Raw genomic sequence first — 19,212 nt, forward strand, 5'->3', positions numbered from 1 at the left:
TTAGGTGTTCTCTTTATGGGTGTTGCATTTATTTATTATTAAACTACATGTTCTAACTACAAAAGTAATACATGATTCTGACAGAAAATTTGAAAAAGGTGTACACACACACGTGCAAGGAAATTAAAGTCACCATTACTCATGTTCCCTTATGTTTGCCAAAATAACCACACTTATTATTTTGGCAAATATGTGGAGTTATAAAATACTGCAAACATACCATATTTAGTATATTGAAGGAACGCTACTGTATTTGGTATATTGGTAAAGTGAAGGAAGAATTTAGAAAACACATTCTTCCTTCACTTTACCCTATTGTGAATGCTCTCTCCAGGTCTTTATATAACATTTAATTTGTTTTAAGTGGCCAAGGAATACTCTATTGCATGAATATACCAGGATTTATATAACCACAACTTCCAGGTGTATTCACTTTTATTTTCCTTTATAAAAAAAGACATCACTAAATATTCCAGTAGCTGAGTCTGTACATACATATCCATGACTGTTTCCATGGGAAAGGGCCTTCCAACAGATCAATGGTTGTTTGTTTTGGCTCCATTAATGTGAGGATTCATGGGCAAGCAGTTTAGTTGCAAAGGGAAGGAAAGCCTGAAGAGGAGTGGGGAGTAGGGTGGGGAGTGATGACCACCAAGAAGGCAGCTCTCTGTGGGCAGCTGGAGCTCAGTCCTGCTGCTTGCCGTGGGCAGCCAGTGCAGAAAACACGGGGGATTTACCCCACTGGAGGCAGAAGGCCCTTGGGGATCCCGGCACTTGCCCCTGTTGGTGATTGGCTGCTCCCAGGTGGTATTCATTTCCCTGTACTTCCGGGGGTCCACAAGGGCAGGTAAGAGGGCTTTAAAATCCAGAGAGGACCCACGGGAGAGAAATGCAGATGCCGTGTTGGAGATCAGGCCCTGTGCACTAAGATATAAGAACACAGGGATCTGGGTGGGGCACCGATGCACGGTTCCCTCTGGTAAATGGTTTGAGATAGTCCCAAACTGTGTCCAGAGAGGTTCGGTCTGTCTTGAGAGAGCCAGGATCTCACCTTCTTTGGTCTAAAGTATAATCTTGAAAAAAAGACAGTATCAGTTTGATAGGCAAAAGTGGGATTTTGTTTTAAATTTGCTTTTATTATTATGATTATGGAGACAGGCTGGGACCTGGGACCGTTGCTGCAGTGTAGCAATGCTTGCGCTTGGACATGCCTCCTCTGAGAAACCAAGTACAAAGAAATTGTATGGAACTAAAAATAACTGCCTGCATGCAGCAGTTGTGGCAAATTCTGGCCCCAAAAGATGAAAAAAAAAAAAAAAACCCACCCTAAATGCCACTTTTGAAGAGCCTGGAGCAAAAGCAGGGAAAGTGAAGTGAAAGTGTTAGTTGCTCAGTCATGTCCAAGCCAGGCTCCTCTGTCTTTGGAATTCTTGGAACAAGAATACTGGAATGGGTAGCCATTCCCTTCTCTATGGGATCTTCCCGACCCAGGGATCGAACCTGAGTCTCCTGCATTGCAGACAGATTCTTTACCATCTGAGCCACCATGGAAAGCAGGGGATTGGGAGTAAAAGTAGGTACTGTGAATGCCCCCTGCACACAGCACTGCCTAAGAGGTGGGCAGGACACCCCTACCCTTGCCCCATGTAAGGGATAAGCTATGCCGGCCGCTGGGAGCCAGCAAGGGAAACAGTTGTCTGTTTTCACTCCCCCACCTTGCTGCAGCAGGGGCCCCAGTAAAGCCTTGCTTGAGTTTCTTGTCTGGCCTCTAGTCAATTTCTCTTGATTGGGGAAGGCAAAACCCTAGTCAGTAACATTATTATTAAAGGCTGGTTTTTTTCCAAGCCTATGAGCCATTTTGTATTTCTTTTTTTGGAGAATGTCTTCTGTCTGTTCTCATGTGGTATTTATCATCCTTGAACAGCAAGGAGATCCAACCAGTCCATCCTAAAGGAAATCAGTCCTGAATATTCATTGGAAAGACTGATGCTAAAGTTGAAACTCCAGTACTTAGCTTGCTTAAATTCGTGTCCATTGAGTCCGTGATGCCATCCAACCATCTCATCCTCTGTCATCCCCTTCTCCTCCCACCTTCAATCTTTCCCAGCAGCAGGGTCTTTTTCAATGAGTCAGCTCTTTACATCAGATGGCCAAAGTATTGGAGCTTCAGCTTCAGCATCAGTCCTTCCAGTGAATATATAGGACTGATTTCCTTTAGGATGGACTGGTTGGATCTCTGTGCAGTCCAGGGGACTCTCTACTTAATATTCTCCACCTAATGTTATATATTTATTGAGGAAAAGGACCAAATCTTCCTGAGCTGTGAGCCCAACCTCCATGCACCAGGCTGTGTTGACCCCTTTTTGCACCTTCCTTCTTTAAGCCCCACTTGAACCCTTTGATTAGATACGTTCTGTCCAATGGGCGGTGCTAGTTCTTTTTATCAATGAGGCTGTCTCAGCAGATCCATGACAAGTTCATCCACTCAAAGTTCTTGCTAGAATACAGGTATATAAAGTTCCCACTCGAATGCACACCTGAGAGAGTGGCTTTTTGCTAGCGCAGTTGATCCCACCAACAAAAATTATGTTGGGCATGATGGGCCTCGGGAAATTAAACACAAAGTCACTTCTGAGAAGCCAGACAGACCGAGAGCTCATGAGATCCTGGACAGTCAGCATGGGAATTCTTAGTTGCTGCAGAGTGTGTGTGTGTGTGTGTGTGTGTGCATGTGTGTGTGTGTTCCAGCTGTGCCGGGTCTTATTTCCAGCATGGGAGTTCTTAGTTGCAGCATAGTGTGTGTGTGTGTGTGTGTGTGTGTGTGTGTGTGTGTGCATGTGTGTGTGTGTTCCAGCTGTCCCGGGTCTTATTTGCAGCATGGGAGTTCTTAGTTGTGGCACATGGGGTCTTAGCTCTCCCACCAGGGATTGAACTGGGTCCCCAGCATTGGGAGTGTGGAGTCTTAGCCACCGGGCCACCAAGGAGGTCCCCAAGGAAATGTAGCGTTAACTCCTGAATCCGTACAGGCATGCATGGCTGGGCCAGGATTTGAAACCCCATGAGTCTTTTTTTTTTTTTAATTGAAAGCCCATGGTCTTAACCGCCAGTTTGCGCTGCCTGCTTGAGGAACTACTGTTACTGTTGTTCCTTTACATTCCTTCGGGTATTTATAATAACTCAAATATTCATGTATATTCAATGGAGTAAATATATCTTCCCCTGGAAAAGAGAATGGCTACCCACTCCAGGATTCTTGTTTGGAGAATCCCATGGGCAAAGGAGCCTGGTGGGTTCCATGGTTTTGCAAAGTTGGACATGACTGAATGACTAACACAAATAAATAACAGTTAAGCTTTGGGGGGCTGGCACTGGGATTTCTAGTGAAATTGTACTGAATTTTCCCCCTAGAGGAAAGAATGACACATCTTTCAGGATGGAGGAGACAAATGATTTCGTGTCAGAAAAACCCAAAGCTGAAAATCTATTGCCAAGTTATTTTGGAGTATTCCCTCTTTGCACTAACTGATTTTTGTGTATTTTTTAATTCTCAAGAACATGCAAGAACTTGCTTTACTTATCTGCCCTTCAAAGCAAATCTCAATGAAATTGGTCCCATTGACGTGATGCTGGATTTTTGGAAATTATTTGAATAAAGTTGCTCAATTAAAAATTTTACTGTTATCTTTTACAGGCCCATTTTTCACATATTTTCTTTGTTAAATTTACATGTGACCAGAAATCCTCCTTTACCTTTCCTATTTCCTCAGAGAAGTTTTTTTCTGAAACCTAGGTTCAAGCCCTAGAAAGTAAGTCCAGCTTCTTAGCCTTTTAAATTCAGGCCAGCAGGACTTGGCATCTTCCATATTTGTTATTGTTACTCAGTCGCTAAGTCATGCCCACCTCTTTGCAACCCCATGGGCTGCAGCACAGCAGCCTTCCCTGTCCTCCCCCGTCTCCCAGTGGAGGTCGCTCAGTGGTGTGCAGCTCTTTGCGACCCCATGGACTATACAGTCCATAGAATTCTCCAGGCCAGAAGACTGTCTCCCAGAGTTCGCTCAAATTCATATCCATTGAGTCGGTGATGCTATCTAACCATCTCATCCTCTGCCACCCACTTCTGTTGCCTTCAATCTTTCTCCAGCATCAAGGTCTTTTCCATTGAGTCGGCTCTTTGCATCAGGTGGCCAAAGTAACGGAGCTTTAGCTTCAGCATCAGACCTTCCAATATTAGGAGGTAGCAAATTGAATCACCGGTCAACTCACCCATAAAAGCAATTCCAAACAGCTTAATATTTTTAGATGAAAATGTAAACAGTCCTGTGATGTCCCAAAACACCTGCAGCCACTTAACACCTGTGACAGCTCATGATTTTTATTAGAGCTGTTTATAATAGAGTTTATAAGAGAGTATCACAGTGACTTTTTGTATTTTTTTTAACTTGTATACCCTTTAATTTTGTTTACTTTTTGGATACACATAGCACTTTAAAAAGTTTAATAAATACAAATATCCCTTTTTAAAATACTTATGTATTTATTTGGCTGCACCTGTTCTTACTTGCAGCATGCAGGATCTTCAGTCTTCGTTGTGGTCCGTAGGATTTACCTCCCTGACCCCAGCCCCCTGCATCAGGAGCACAGAGTCTTAGCCGCTGGACCACCAGAGACATCCCAACATTTAAAAGTTTTAATTCTTGTTTTGATTTTTTTCAGTTGTAAAGACAGTTTCTCATCTAGGTCATCATAAATTAAGGATGGTTAAAATTTGTTTATTTTTAATTGGCGAATAATTGCTTTACAACACTGTGCTGTTTCCTGCCTTAGATTAGCATGAAATCAGCCACAGGTGTATGTATGCCCCTCCCTCTTGAACCCCCCTTCCACCTCCCACCCCATCCTACCCCTCTATGTTGTCACAGAGCACTGGATTTGAGCTATGTCATACAGCACATTTTCACTGGCCATCTATGGTAAAGTGTGTGTTTCAATGCTACTCTCTCAATCCATCCCGCCCACTCCTTCCCCTCTGTGTCCACAAGTTTGTATGGACAAACTTGTGGACATGTTTGCATCTCCATTGCTGCCCTGCAGATAAGTTCACAAGTACCATCTTTCTAGGTTCCATCAGTTCAGTTCAGTTCAGTTGTTCAGTCGTGTCTGACTCTTTGCGACCCCATGAATCGCAGCACGCCAGGCCTCCCTGTCCATCACCAACTCCCAGAGTTCACCCAGACTCACACCCATTGAGTCAGTGATGCCATCCAGCCATCTCATCCTCTGTTGTCCCCTTCTCCTCCTGCCCCCAATCCCTCCCAGCATCAGAGTCTTTTCCAATGAGTCAACTCTTCGCATGAGCTGGCCAAAGTACTGCAGTTTCAGCTTTAGCATCAGTCCTTCCAAAGAAATCCCAGGGCTGATCGCCTTCAGAATGGACGGTTGGATCTCCTTGCAGTCCAAGGGACTCTCAAGAGTCTTCTCCAACACCACAGTTCAAAGGCATCAATTCTTTGGTGCTCAGCCTTCTTCACAGTCCAACTGTCACATCCATACATGACCACAGAAAAAACCATAGCCTTGACTAGACAGACCTTTGTTGACAAAGTAATGTCTCTGCTTTTGAATATGCTACCTAGGTTGGTCATAACTTTCCTTCCAAGGAGTAAGCGTCTTTTAATTTCATGGCTGCAGTCACCATCTGCAGTGATTTTGGAGCCCAAAAAAATAAAGTCTGACACTGTTTCCACTCTTTCCCCATCTATTTCCCATGAAGTGATGGGACCAGATGCCATGATCTTCGTTTTCTGAATGTTGAGCTTTAAGTCAACTTTTTCATTCTCCACTTTCACTTTCATCAAGAGGCTTTTTAGTTTCTCTTCACTTTCTGCCATAAGGGTGGTATCATCTGCATATCTGAGGTTATTGATATTTTTCCTGGCAATCTTGATTCCAGCTTGTGTTTCTTCCAGTCCAGCGTTTCTCATGATGTACTCTGCATATAAGTTAAATAAACAGGGTGACAATATACAGCCTTGACGTACTCCTTTTCCTATTTGGAACCAGTCTGTTGTTCCATGTCCAGTTCTAACTGTTGCTTCCTGACCTGCATACAGATTTCTCAAGAGGCAGATCAGGTGGTCTAGTATTCCCATCTCTTGAAGAATTTTCCACAGTTTATTGTGATCCACACAGTCAAAGGCTTTGGCATAGTCAATAAAGCAGAAATACATGTTTTTCTGGAACTCTCTTGCTTTTTCCATGATCCAGCGGATGTTGGCAATTTGATCTCTGGTTCCTCTGCCTTTTCTAAAACCAGCTTGAACATCAGGAAGTTCACGGCTCACATATTGCTGAAGCCTGGCTTGGAGAATTTTGAGCATTACTTTACTAGCGTGTGAGTGCAATTGTGCGGTAGTTTGAGCATTCTTTGGCATTGCCTTTCTTTGGGATTGGAATGAAAACTGACCTTTTCCAGTCCTGTGGCCACTGCTGAGTTTTCCAAATATGTGTTAATATGTGGTATTTGTCTTTCTCTTTTTGACCGACTTCACACTGTATAACAGGCTCTCGGTTCATCCACCTCATTAGAACGGACTCAAATGCATTCCTTTTCATAGTTGAGTAATATTCCATTGTGTGTATATACCACAGCTTCTTTATCCATTCATCTGTCAGTGGACATCTACATTGCTTCCGTGTCCTCGCTATTGTAAATAGCGCTGCAGTGAACACTGGGGTACACGTGTCCTTTTCAGGTGAGGTTTCCCAGGGTATATGCCCAGTAGTGGGATTGTTGTGTCATATGGTAGTTTTATCCCTAGTATTTTAAGCAGTCTCCATACTGTTCTCCATAGAGGCTATATCAAGTTGCATTTCTGCTAACAGTGCAGGAGGTTTCCCTTTTTTCCACACCTTCTCCAGCATTTATTGTTTGTGGATTTTTCTGATGATGTCCATTCTGACCTGAGTATGGTGATACCTCATTGTAGTTTTGATTTGCATTTCTCTACTAATGAGTGATGCTGAGCATCTTTTCACGTATTTATTAGTCATCAATGGGTCTTCTTTGGAGAAATGTCTGTTTAGGTCCTCTGCCCACTTTTTGACTGAGTTGTTTTCCTGATATTGAGCTGAAGGAGCTGCTTGTATATTCTGGAGATTAATCCTTCGTCAGTTGTTTTGTTTGCTATATTTTCTCCCATTCTGAAGGTTGTTTTTTCATCTTGTTTATAGTTTCCTTCATTGTGCAAAAGCTTTTTAGTTTACTTAATGGACAGTAACTTTTAAATAAAATCTTACAAATGTTCACAATACAGTGACAAAACCCATGTACCAACATCCTGAGTAAATGGTTGTTAACACGTTGCTGTGTGTAATGGTGTTTTAAGTTGATTAAAGATTAAGTTGCACACTTTTCCTTCCCATCTCCCTACCCAAGGTGACGCTCTCCCTGTATGGATGTACCCTTTCCACCCACAGCTTTACACTGCAACGTCACCTGAGTGTTTTAGCCAGTTCTGCTGCCATAACAAAACACCAGAGACTGGGTACTTAAACAACAGAACTTTGCTTCTGGAGATGAAGGCTGAGATCCAGGAGCCAGCACAGTTGGGCTCTGGGAGGACCCACTTCCTGGCCTGCAGACAGCTTCCTTCTCATGTCACGTGGAGAGAGAAGGAGCTACCTAGTGTCTTTTATAAAGGGCACCAATCTTGTCATGGGGGCCCCACCCTCAGGACCTCATTCAAGCCCAGTCACCTCCCAAACCAGCCTCCTACTGGCTTTTCAAGCATCCTCTTGTGACACTGATTTTTTAATTTGCTGTATTACTGATTTGGGCATATTCTGTTTGCCAATCTGCTTATATGAACCAACCTCGTTTTATATCAATTGCAAGTAACTTCTTTCATCTGTGACTTAACTTTACAATATTTTATTGTACAGAAGATAAATTTATTTTGAATTTTTATGTTTATATGTTGTACTTTCATTTTTATTCAAGAAATTTTCTTTCTTTTTTTTTTTTTTCATTGCATTGCATGCCATGAGGCTCTTAGTTCCCCAACCAGGGACAGAACCTAAGCTCCCTGCAGTGGAAGCATGGAATTTTAATCACTGGACCACCAGGGAAGTCCCAGAAGATATATTTTAACTTAGAAAAGTTAATCCTTTATTTTTAACTGGTTTTTCTTATTACTTTTAAAGGCTATCCTACCCTACCCTCAGGATCAAAATGAGTATATTGTCTTAAATTTTTGCTTTCTGAATTTAGGTCTATAAACCATCTAGAAATGTTTTGCACAGGCATGAATGGAATTGATCAGAGACCTGACTGTGCAATCGTACGGCTTCCCCCAGGACCTATAGTGAAGGGCACATTCCTTTCTGGCTGTGTCACTGGGACTTGAGTCTTTCAGCAGCCACCATCTTCATCACTTGGCAGGAAGTAACTTCACTGTCTATTCCATGGGCATCACCAAGAGTGTGAGACCAGTCTGCCGGGAAGCCTCTGGTGCACGTTGGTTTTCTGGACTGCTTTGCAATCCTCCCACCCATGGGCCCAGGGTGGTGACCGCCTTGGGCTGTTACAGGGGGACTGGTTTGGAAATCCCACCTTCATCTGCTCTGGGGACAACCCGAGACTGTCCTGCTGGCAGCATGAGTATAGGAAGAGTTTCCCTGCCCTTCTCCCCCTGCCTGTTTCTTGGACTTGAAGGTAATTCCTCCCTTTGGCCCTTCGTGGGTTCTGCTCCAGGCCTCGCTGTGTCCCTTCCCATTCTGGCCCAGTGGACCCTGATATGAAAGAGACGAGGGTGGACGGTGTGGTGTCACTTCCTCCCTGAGGCCCCCCCGAGTGACACCCTGTGGACGGGCACCGGCACTGCCCCCAGTGGAGGCCGCCCTCCCTCACCCTGGGTGCATCATGGTCGCTGGAGACGTCTCCTTTCCCTTTAAGAGCGGGGCTCCTGGAAGCAGGGCTGGACAGCAGCAGGGCTCCCCTGGCCACCCCAGCACAGAGCCTGGCAGTGGACACACCATCCATGTGGGAGGAACTGAAATGCAGTGAAGACACAAAGGGGACCCAGATCCTCTGGCCTCACACACACACACACACACACACACACACTCAGGGGACACAGGAATGAAATCCCCGCTAGGACTGGAATTTCCCTTCACCCCACTGTCTCAGCTCTGGGGTGTCATCTCCTTGCAGTCAGGAATCTGCTCTCCAAATAGCAAGGAAGGTTTATTTCAAAGGGAGGAAAGAAAGGGGCACTGATTATTTATTTAAGTAAAATACTTTTTCTTACAAATGGAATTAAAAGGGGTTCGTGGTGGTACGGTCGGGTTTGGCCCCCAGGAGAAAGGCAGGTACGTTTTGCACTTAGACCAACCATTTAGGAGATTCCTTCAGGTGAAGCCAAAAGCTGCTGCTGACTGCAGGTATCCAAGATGTTGAGCGTCTCCAGAGCTGCCCTCCAAACCCCAGGATCTGAGTCCAGCTGTAGCTCCTGGAGAGCTGAGAGTGAGTGTACAAGGAGGGTGGGGACCCTGCATCCAGGCCCTCGTCCTCTGCCCGCCCTGGCTGGTGCGTGCTGATGAGAGCTGACTGTGGGGCGAGGGGCTCACGGGGGTTTGAACTTCATCCCTGCCCCGAGCGTGAATTCAGAAGATGGCAGGTGCAGTCGTGTCTCCACATGCATCTCCCATCCCTGGGGTCTTCCATCACGTCAACAAGGACAGGAAGATGACCCCCAGGCCCCAGCTGCTACGGAGAGCAGGCAGAAAGCACAAGGAACCATCAGAGCTGTCTTCCTAGAAAGCCCCCCGCAGGTTCATCCACCTCTCTGTGCCCTGGCCACCCCTACCTCCCATCCCAAATACAACCAGGGTCAGCTGACTCTCCCCTCAGGCAGTTTCACTAGGCTCCCAAATGAGCAGAGTGGACTCATTTTGACTCACACTTGAATCTCCACTACTTACAATTCCGTAATGCTGGAAAATCCAGCTTTTTCAAGTAATGCGCAGACATCTGCTTCATAATGATTCCTAAAATGACAGTCAGAAATGTCCATCACATGAATATTAGGTCAGCGAGAGATTTGGTTTTGCCTGATGAGAGTTTCTGTTAAGGGTTTAGTTCAGGACGTCAAGTTCAGCTTTGGGCAGGTATGAAGCACCATGGGACACACACGGGGGACTTCTGCCCAAGCATGACTCCCAACACCTGTCCCCACTCCAGATCTGGGTCTGACCAGATGGTCTTCAAGGTCCCTCCTGCATCAGGAGACCTGCCTGCTCACCTGCCAAGTTACATGCAGCAATTCTTATCCGTGACAAGTTGCTTTTAACATAGGTCATTGTTTCTAGCAAGAAATTGTAGAGAACGGCAGGCTTTTTCTGAGTCTGCAAAAAACAAGTGACACCCAGTGCCATGGAAGAGGAGGTCCTGCAGACTGGCTGCCCACAGATGCCCATCCATCTGATGCTAGAGGGTCTGACCAGAGAGGGCAAGTGCTCATCTCAAAGTCACCCAGCAGAGTAGCAGATGGGCAACTTAAGGACCTTCAGGTTTCTGTTACTCTTCTCTGGCCCAGAGAGATCACACTCGCCCACAGCCTGCACTGTCCGATAGGGTAGCCATTGGCCACACATGGGTCTTGAGCACCTGAAGTGTGGCTTGCTGTTGTTCAGTCGCTCAGTTGTGTCTGACTCTCTGTGACCCCATGGACTGCAGCACGCCAGGCTTCCCTGTCCTTCACTATCTCCCAGAGTTTGCTCAAACTCATGTCCATGGATTTGATGATGCCATCCAACCAACAAGGCTAGTCTGAATTAAGTGTAAAGTGCCTCCTGGATACTGAAGACGTTATCCCAAACAGCTAAACTATTACATTAATAATTGTCTGTTGATTGCCTGTTGAAATGGCAATGATTTGGAACTACTCGGTTAAATAAAATCTATTATTAAATGTGGTTTCACCTCTTCTCACGTTTTTCAACATAAATCTTAAAGATGGGTGTTTGGTTTGCATTCGCTTTCTGTCGGACAGAGCTGGTCTCAACACCTCATGTCTAGCAGGATCACAGGATGAAGCCCCAAGCCCCTGGGGCTGGCCCCTGCCTCAGCTTCCTCACCAGGACGGAGCACAGGGTCATCTGGAAACCGGTCATCTCCTTGGGGGCAGCGGCGTCACTGTGGTCCGCAGAGCTCTCCAGGGCCCTCCAGCCCCAGAAGTGCACACACTGAAACATGGTAGCCACGCAGGCCTGGAGGACACAGGACAGGATGGCAGGAGAGGCGGCAGGCAGTCCCGGGGGGCCACGCGAGGGGTGGGGCTGGGGGCTGGCAGTCCATCAGTAAGCTAGGGGGCAGCCCCCCAAAGGCCTCAGGAAGCCAAAGAAGGGCAGGCTGATGAGCCCCAGGGGGCTGCCTGGGACCCAAGCCCTACTGGCCCGTGTGACACCTTGGGCACGTTTACTGAGAAGCCCCGTGGGTGCAGGTGCAGCCCCAGTGCCCCCTCAGCCATTAGCCAGCACTGGGTGCCCTCAGCAGCCCTGCGGGGACCTACCACCTCCAGGAGCCTGGGGTTTGGGGGCCTGGCTGCAACCCCCCCCCCCCAGATCCCCTCTTCCCAGATCTCCCTCGCCCCATCCCCTGCAGTAACCAGGCCACTGGTCTCTGGCCTCTGCTGAGGTTGGGCCACAGGAAGGTACTGGAATGGAGGGCAGGGAAGGAGCTTGGGGTGTCTGCTCCCCCAGGAGCAGGAGAGGCAACAGCACCCATGGGGGCCCCGGCCGTGCTGGCCTCTCCTCTTTGTGGCTCCTTCATTAAGGCCTCTCATCCCCTTTGGGGGTAGGCGGTCACTTTCTTCCTTGAAGCCCTGCCTCCAGCAGAGTTGCTGTTAAAACATGAAAGGACTGTGAACTTTTGATAGAGGTAGTGAGGATAATGAAAGTGTTAATTGCTTCAGTCATGTCCGACTCTTTGAGACTCCATGGACTGTAACCCACCAGGCTCCTCTGTCCATGGAATACTCCAGGCAAGAATTCTAGAGTGGGTAGCGATTCCCTTCTCCAGGGGGTCTTCTCAATCCAGGGATTGAACATGAGTTTCCTGCATTGAAGACAGGTTCTTTACTGTCTGAGCCACGCGGGAAGCCTATGACTGTGGATCTCAAAAACTGGAAAATTCTTAAAGAGATGGGAATACCAGACTACCTTACCTGTTTCCTGAGAAACCTGTATGCAGAGAAGAAGTAACAGAACCAGATATGGAACTACAGACTGGTTCAAAATTGGGAAAGGAGTGCGTTAAGGCTGTATATTGTCACCCTGTTAAATAACTTATATGCAGAGTACATCATGTGGAATGCTGTGATGGGTGAATCACAAGCTGGAATCAAGATTGCTAGGAGAAATATTAACAACCTCAGATATGCAGCTGATATCACTCTATTGGCAGAAAGTGAAGAGGAACTAAAGAGCCACTTGATGAGGGTGAAAGAGGAGAGTGAAAAATCTGTCTTAAAACTTAGCATTCAAAAAACTAAGATCATGGCATCTGTTCCCATCACTTCATGGCAGATAGATGGGGGAAAAGTAGACAGTGCCCGGTTTTATTTTCTTGAGTTCCCAAATCACTGCAGACAATGACTGCAGCCATGAAATTAAAAGATGCCTACTCCTTGGAAGAAAAGCTATGACAAACCTAAACAGCATATTAAAAAGCAGAGACAAATCGCTTTGCCAACAAAGGTCTGTATAATCAAACTATGGTTTTTCCAGTCCATTGGGAAAGTTGGACCATAAAGAAGGCGGAGTGAAGAATTGATGTTTTCAAAGTGTGGTCCTGGGGAAGATCCTTGAAAATCCCTTGGACTGCAAAGAGATCAAACCAGTCAATCCTAAAAGAGGAAATCAACCCTGAATATTCATTGGAAGGACTGATGCTGAAGCTGAAGCTCCAATATTTTGGCCATCTGATGTGAAGACCAACTCATTGGAAAAGACTCTGATGCCAGGAAAGACTGAGGACAGGAGAAGGGGGTGAAGAGGATGAGATGGTTGAATGGCAGCATCGACTCAATGGATGTGAGTCTGAGCAAACTCCGGGAGACAGTGAAGGCTAGGGAAGCCTGGTGTGCTGCAGTCCATGTGGTCACAGGGTGGGACATGACCTAGTGACTGAAAGGCAGAAGAAAGGGTGGCTGGTGAAGGCATCTGGAGAAGAAGGAAAGTACGCCATGTTTCCCCTCACAGAGCCGAGACTCCTCAATCAGCCAGTTTGTGGGTTGTCTTGACTGGTCCCTTTCTCAGCCTTGTGGGAGGAACCAGCAGATGGTGGCCTCTGGGGTCCCAGGAAGACTGATCGAGGTGGGGGACACCCCAGCTAGCCAGGGCGGCAGCCCCGAAGCACATGTTCCTTGTGGGGACAGCAGGCCCTGGGCATTGCACACAGAGCCCAGGTGTGTCTCACCTGGGCAGCATCGGAGCAGGGGTCCTGGCAATGTAGCATGAGGGGGACCCAGGCTTTCTTCACTTCCTGCTTGAAGAAATGCTTCTTGGAAATCCTGACCACCTGCGCCAGCTTCCCGAAGAGGATGAAGGCTTTTAAACGCAGCAGCTCGCTCTCCTGCAGCCAGAACACACAAGCTATTTCTGAAAAATGGGAAGCAAGGAGCCAAACAAAACCCCAGCCATTTGCTGTGGACCTTCTTAAACGCCTTGGTGCCTGCAAAGCCTTCTGGATCATTGCATCATAATGGAGTGTCTCCCGCAGGGCTCTGGGGACTGGGCAGTATTCTGGTGTTTGTGACCTTCTCTTGCCTAGATGGGGGCTGTGCTGGATCTGATCGCCTACCAACCCAACCTAGCAGAGTCCCCACCCCACACATCACAGGTGTCCAAAGAGCATTTGTGGCTGCGATGAATTAAAGTCAGGGGAGAAGGGTCCTATGGGCCCTGCTGCTGCTGCTGCTAAGTCACTTCAGTTGTGTCCGACTCTGTGTGATCCCACAGAAGGCAGAACAAGATTTTTATTTTTTAACCAGCTCCCGTGATTAGCCAATTGATACATCAGCACCCAAGTGCGAACTGCAGCCCTTTTCATTCCAGAGCACCTCTCTCCTTTAGGGGGTGAGCAGTGGCCACCTTCTACCGAGCAGCCATTCGCGGGGACCCCCACGAGGGCCAGGGCCAAGCAAGGCACCAGTGTGGACTCACGTTGTCAAAGAAGGCTCTGCACTGCTCAGAGATGGCGTTGAAGGCGGACCCCAGGTCCCCTTCCCGCAGCTCTACCAAGACCTTGGCCAGGACCTCCAGGCCCTCAGAGGTCACGCTAGTGCTCACGCCTGGCCCCCGCAGGGAACACAGGCACTTCTCCAGTAAGAGCTTCCGGTACTGCCTCACCTGCGGGGCACAGGGCTTTCAGGCCCTGCCTGGCTGCCCGGGACAGGCCGGCATGGGCCCCCCCCACCCCCAATCCCTGCCTTGGCCCCCGCGGACCTTCCTGGGGGCGCCGAGGGCCATGTTGCCGAGGGCGCGCAGGGAGAGCACCCGCAGGACCTCGTCCTCCTGCTCTGCGCCCTTCTCTAGCATCAGCACCGCCCGCTTCAGCAGCTTCTCCTGGTGCAGGATCGGGTCACTCATGAACTGGAAAGGAGAACTGTTCACAGTCATCCCCGAGAGAGGCTCTTGTTCCTCTGCCTCAAAACGGGACAGGTGATACGACTCGGTGCCCGGAGCGGCGTCCCTGGGAACAGGAGAGGATTCGGAGCTCCACCTCCCAGGACCGGCTATGGGCTCCTCCGCCACCAGCTGTGGGACCCCGACAAGTCCCTGGACCCCTCGGAACCTCAGCTTCCTCACCTGTAAAAAGGGCAACAGCGGTACCTGCCTCATGGGGTCACTGTGAGGCTCCGATGGGGAAATACGTGGGGAAATTCTAGTTGAGTGTTATCTAAAGGAACACATCCGTTAGTCATCTGTTCCTTCCGTTAACGTGATGGGAGTGGCCATGGTGTGCAAGAGCCATGCCCACTGAGTCAGAGCAGAAATGCACAAAATGCACGGATTCCACTCCCCTGGGCCTCCGAGGGTCAATTCTGGGCTCCCACCCAAAACGCTGGGCCCTCGGGACGATGCGGAGCCCTGTGGCATGCCTGGGTGCACGTGTGTTTTATAAACCTTGGTGGTGGTGGTTTAGTCGCTAAGTCGTGTCTGACTCTCACAACCCCATGGAGTGTAGCCTGCCAGGCTCCTCTGTCCATGGGATTCTCCAGGCAAGAATACTGGAGTGGGTTGCCATGCCCTCCTGCAGGGGATCTACCTGACCCAGGGATTGAATCCCAGTCTCCTGCAGTGCAGGTGGATTCTTTACCGACTGAGCTACAAGGGAAGCCCCATTATAAACCTTAGAAAGTGAAGTTGCTAAGTCATGTCCGACGCTTTGTGACCCCATGGACTGTAGTCTACCAGGCTCCTCCATCCATGGGATTTTCCAGGCAAGAATACTGGAGTGGGTTACCATTTCCATCTTCAGGAGATCTTCCTGACCCAGAAGAAAACTAAGTACCCAGTGGATGACCCCAGAATGGAAAACTGATTCTTCAGCCTTCTACAGAGCAAGTCTGCCAGCCCTGCCCTTGGGCGATGGTTGGTTCTGATGACACTCTGGGTGTCAGACAGCCATCAAGATTTCCCCCCAAAGGTTTTCTGGCCAAAAAAACTCAGGACCGCATAAGGAAGGGTAGCTGGGCATCAGTGGCTCTGACCCCCATTTTGGACCTTCCTGCCTGGTTCAGCCTGGCTGGCCTCTCAGAGCCCTCTGCCTGGCCTTCCCAGGAAAGCCCTCTTCTGGCCCCGTGATGCTGGCACTCACCACATCACACAGCCCTTGGCGGCCGTACTACAGGGCACAGGATGGGTCTCAACCCATTTCCCCTCAGTGCCGCCCTGAATCATGTGCTTGATGAATGAATGAATGGAAGAGGGCATGAGGGACGTTCACCTGTTCCTCCAACCCCAGACTTAGAGCATGCGTGCCTGCCCTGAGATGAGCCCCCAGGACAGCCAGGGGGGTCACTCAGCACCCACCCCACATCCCTGCCCACCCCCCGCCCAGCCCCCCACATGCCCCACGCCCAGCCCATGCCCACTGCCCGCCCAGCCCCCTCTATGGCCTCACTTCCATGCAGACCGCCGTGCTGCTGATGCGGCAACTCAGGGCCTCCGAGGCCATGCCCCCGAGCACCAGCTCCGACAGCCTCTGCCTGTAATGGCCCTGGGGGCTCTGCACGCACAGCCTGCAGGGACGGCGCCACCGGAGGGGCTTCTCAGCTCCTGCCCGGCACAGCCGCGCTGCAGCAGGGTGCCCAGGGCGGGGCTCCCAGGTCAGGGGCTCACTGAAGTACGGACCCTCCACCTCCTCTTTAGAAAAGGTGAAAGTGCAAGTCGTGTCCGACTCTGCGACCCCATGGATGGTAGCCTGCCTGGCTTCTTTGGCCACGGAATTCTCCAGGCAAGAAGACTGGGGTGGGGAGCCGCTCCCTCCTCCAGGGGATTCTTCCCAACCCAGGGATCGAACCCAGGTCTCCTTTTTATAAAAAGGGGACCAGAATGAGTGTCTAGACCCAGGAAGGAACACTCGGTCCTGCCGTCCTGGCCTGGGTCGGAAGCCCTTTGTGACCCTGGACACACCCCACCCACCTGGGACCTAGCTTTCTTGCCTTGGAGCAGGAAGGGCTGGAAGAAAAGATTTCCTTTGCCCTGGACCCTCCTGCCACTCAGAGTCTGGGATGTGGGTCAACATGGCAATCTGAGCCCACCCCCACCCCCCCACAGGCACACCCTGGAGTGAGGCATTTAGCCATCAGGCCCAGACCTTCCAGCCAGACAGTGGAGCCCCAGGGAGCCGGGCACCCACCTGGCCAGCTGGCTGACTCCCTGCAGGAACGTTGAGCTGCTCTCCAGAAGCGTCCACACGCCTTGCTCCTCCAGGGTGCAAAGCAGAGACTCACTGTTCAGTTTCCTGAACAAGAGCTGCATGGATCTGATCGTGACCCTGGAAGAAGGTGGGGCCACGTGAGGCTGAGGCTGCCCTACTGGGAGCACCTGCCCTGCCTTCAATAAGCTCTTGGGTAAGCTCCGCACCCAGGCCCGTGAAGGGGCGCCCAACACAGGCGGGGGGACTTGCTCAGGGCCCAAGAGCAGCCGTGGGGGACGGTGGGTCTGCAAACTCTGAAAACCACACAGTGCTGGACCCACACAAGGGAGGGTCATAAGCTGAGCTTCCAGAAATTTCTCCTCCCCACCAGGAAGGGAAAACGAGGCCCTCTCAGTGGATGTGACACTCGTAGTCCAGTGCTTCTTCTTCTTCTTTTTAAAGAACATTTATTTATTTGGCTGCACAGGGTCTTACAGTAGAGAATCTGCCTGCAATGTGGGAGAACCAGGTTCAATCCCTGGGTCAGGAAGATCTCCTGGAGAAGGGAATGGCTACCCACTTCAGTATTCTTGCCTGGAGAAGCCCATGGACAGAGGTGTCTGGTGGGCTACATTCAGTTCATGGGGTTGCAAAGAGTTGGTCACTACTGAGCAATGAACACTTTCACTTTCACAGGGTCTTAGTTTCAGCACATGGGATCTAGTTCCCTGACCGGGGATTGAACCTGGGCCCTCTACATTAGGACCTTGGAGTCTTAGCCACTGGACCACCAGGCAAGTCCCCGTCGAGTGACTGCATCCAGCCCAGGACCACAGCCTCACCACACCGCACCTTCCCACCCTCGAGCGCACCTCTGCAGGTTGACCTCCTCAGGCAGAGTCCCCGTGTGGATGAGTCTCCATGTCTTTAGGACGGGTGACACAGCCTCTGGGCCCTGGCTGCCACCCAGCTGCAGGAGGAGTGTGTAGACAAGGTCCGGGAAGAGATCCAGGAGCCTGTTGTCCCAGTCCATCCTCTCAACGAGCAGGTGCATGGTGCACAGGGTCTGCAGAGAGGAGAGCCGGAGGCGGCAGGGGTCCCACTGAGCCCCCGAGGCGGGCCTTCCCCCTGCCTCACCATCAGAGGGTCCACCGCGGCCAGGCGCCAGATGTCAGCTTTGGAGGCAGCGTTGGCCCTGGGCGTGAACCTCGCCTGCAGCCGGCCCATGAGCGCGTGGAGCATCGTCCGGGCAAAGGGCACGTTCTCAGCCACAGCCAGCCACACCTCCGTCAGGTGGCTAGCCAGAGACAGGGGACAAGGACTGTGGGTTTGGGATCATGTGCCCTGGCAAGTCAAAGCCCCCTGGGGACCCCCGGGCAGCCCCCGGAGTAGGGGCTGGAGCCTGGAGGCGGGGTCTCAGGGAGGTTGGTGAGCCACCAAGGCTGCACAGCCAGAGGCCGAGTCCCGCCCCGCACCTCTGCCCACAGTTCTCCTGGGAATCCACGGCCCTCTCTGTCTCTCTCACGGAAGGTCCAGCTCTGCTGCTAGGGGACCCAGGAATCCCCACTGGGCCGACTGTGTGATGACTTCATGGACACGTCGGGTCATAGCCTCCCAGTGCTTGGTGTATCAGGCCGGCACCAGGCAGCTTGCTGATACCTATCACTTCCTCCTCCCAACATGTCTATGTGGAAGGAGCCTTTGTCTCCATTCCACAGAAGAGGAAATGCTGCCCAAGAAGGTCAGGGAAGCTGCCAGACTACAGCTTGGAGCAGCCTTCTTGACCCCAAGTCCAAGCCTGCAGCCCTGCTGAGAAGGGGAGGGACAGTGACTTAACAGGCCTCTGCACACACACAGGTACAGGCACGTGGGGTCTGCTGGGCACTAAAGGGCTAAAGCCATGAATCCAACAGGATCAGCCTGCCTATTCGAATCCACAAAACCAAACACGTAAGTGCAGATAAGTGAGTTTTGTCGAGGATGGGGAAAATGTGGCAGGGGCCCAGTGGCAGGAACTGAATAGAAGGGTGGGCACAGCATACTCATTAAAATCAACTCAGAAAGAAGCCACAGGAGTGCAAGGAAACCAGGGCGTGGGGACCTCAGCCCTATAACTCGAGAAAGAGCTGCATGAGTTTGAAGGCAGCCCTGGGCTCCAGGAAACAATGCAGACTGGCTGACACCTTGATGCATCTGAGACCCTGAGCCAAAGCCCTGGCTTTGCCAACCCAAGCTCCTGACCACACAAACCAGATGATAACCGGGTTGCTGTTCCAAGCTCCTGAGCT

At 50.1% G+C, this 19,212-nt stretch overlaps 1 protein-coding gene across 1 annotated transcript in view; it reads right to left on the reverse strand.

Moving 5' to 3' along the window:
• Positions 1 to 8,966: 8,966 nt before the first annotated feature.
• MROH2A (maestro heat like repeat family member 2A) overlaps positions 8,967 to 19,212 on the reverse strand; it is a 56,915-nt gene continuing 46,669 nt past the window's right edge. The window contains 11 exon segments of the mRNA XM_025289191.3: positions 8,967 to 9,517; positions 9,982 to 10,047; positions 10,302 to 10,404; positions 11,137 to 11,268; positions 13,478 to 13,633; positions 14,224 to 14,409; positions 14,506 to 14,652; positions 16,187 to 16,304; positions 16,925 to 17,062; positions 17,797 to 17,990; positions 18,062 to 18,221. Coding sequence (XP_025144976.3) covers positions 9,396 to 9,517; positions 9,982 to 10,047; positions 10,302 to 10,404; positions 11,137 to 11,268; positions 13,478 to 13,633; positions 14,224 to 14,409; positions 14,506 to 14,652; positions 16,187 to 16,304; positions 16,925 to 17,062; positions 17,797 to 17,990; positions 18,062 to 18,221 — 1,522 coding nt within the window. The 3' untranslated portion in view covers positions 8,967 to 9,395.

This window comes from Bubalus bubalis, chromosome 6 (genome assembly GCF_019923935.1).
Source record: "Bubalus bubalis isolate 160015118507 breed Murrah chromosome 6, NDDB_SH_1, whole genome shotgun sequence".
Lineage (NCBI taxonomy): Eukaryota > Metazoa > Chordata > Mammalia > Artiodactyla > Bovidae > Bubalus > Bubalus bubalis.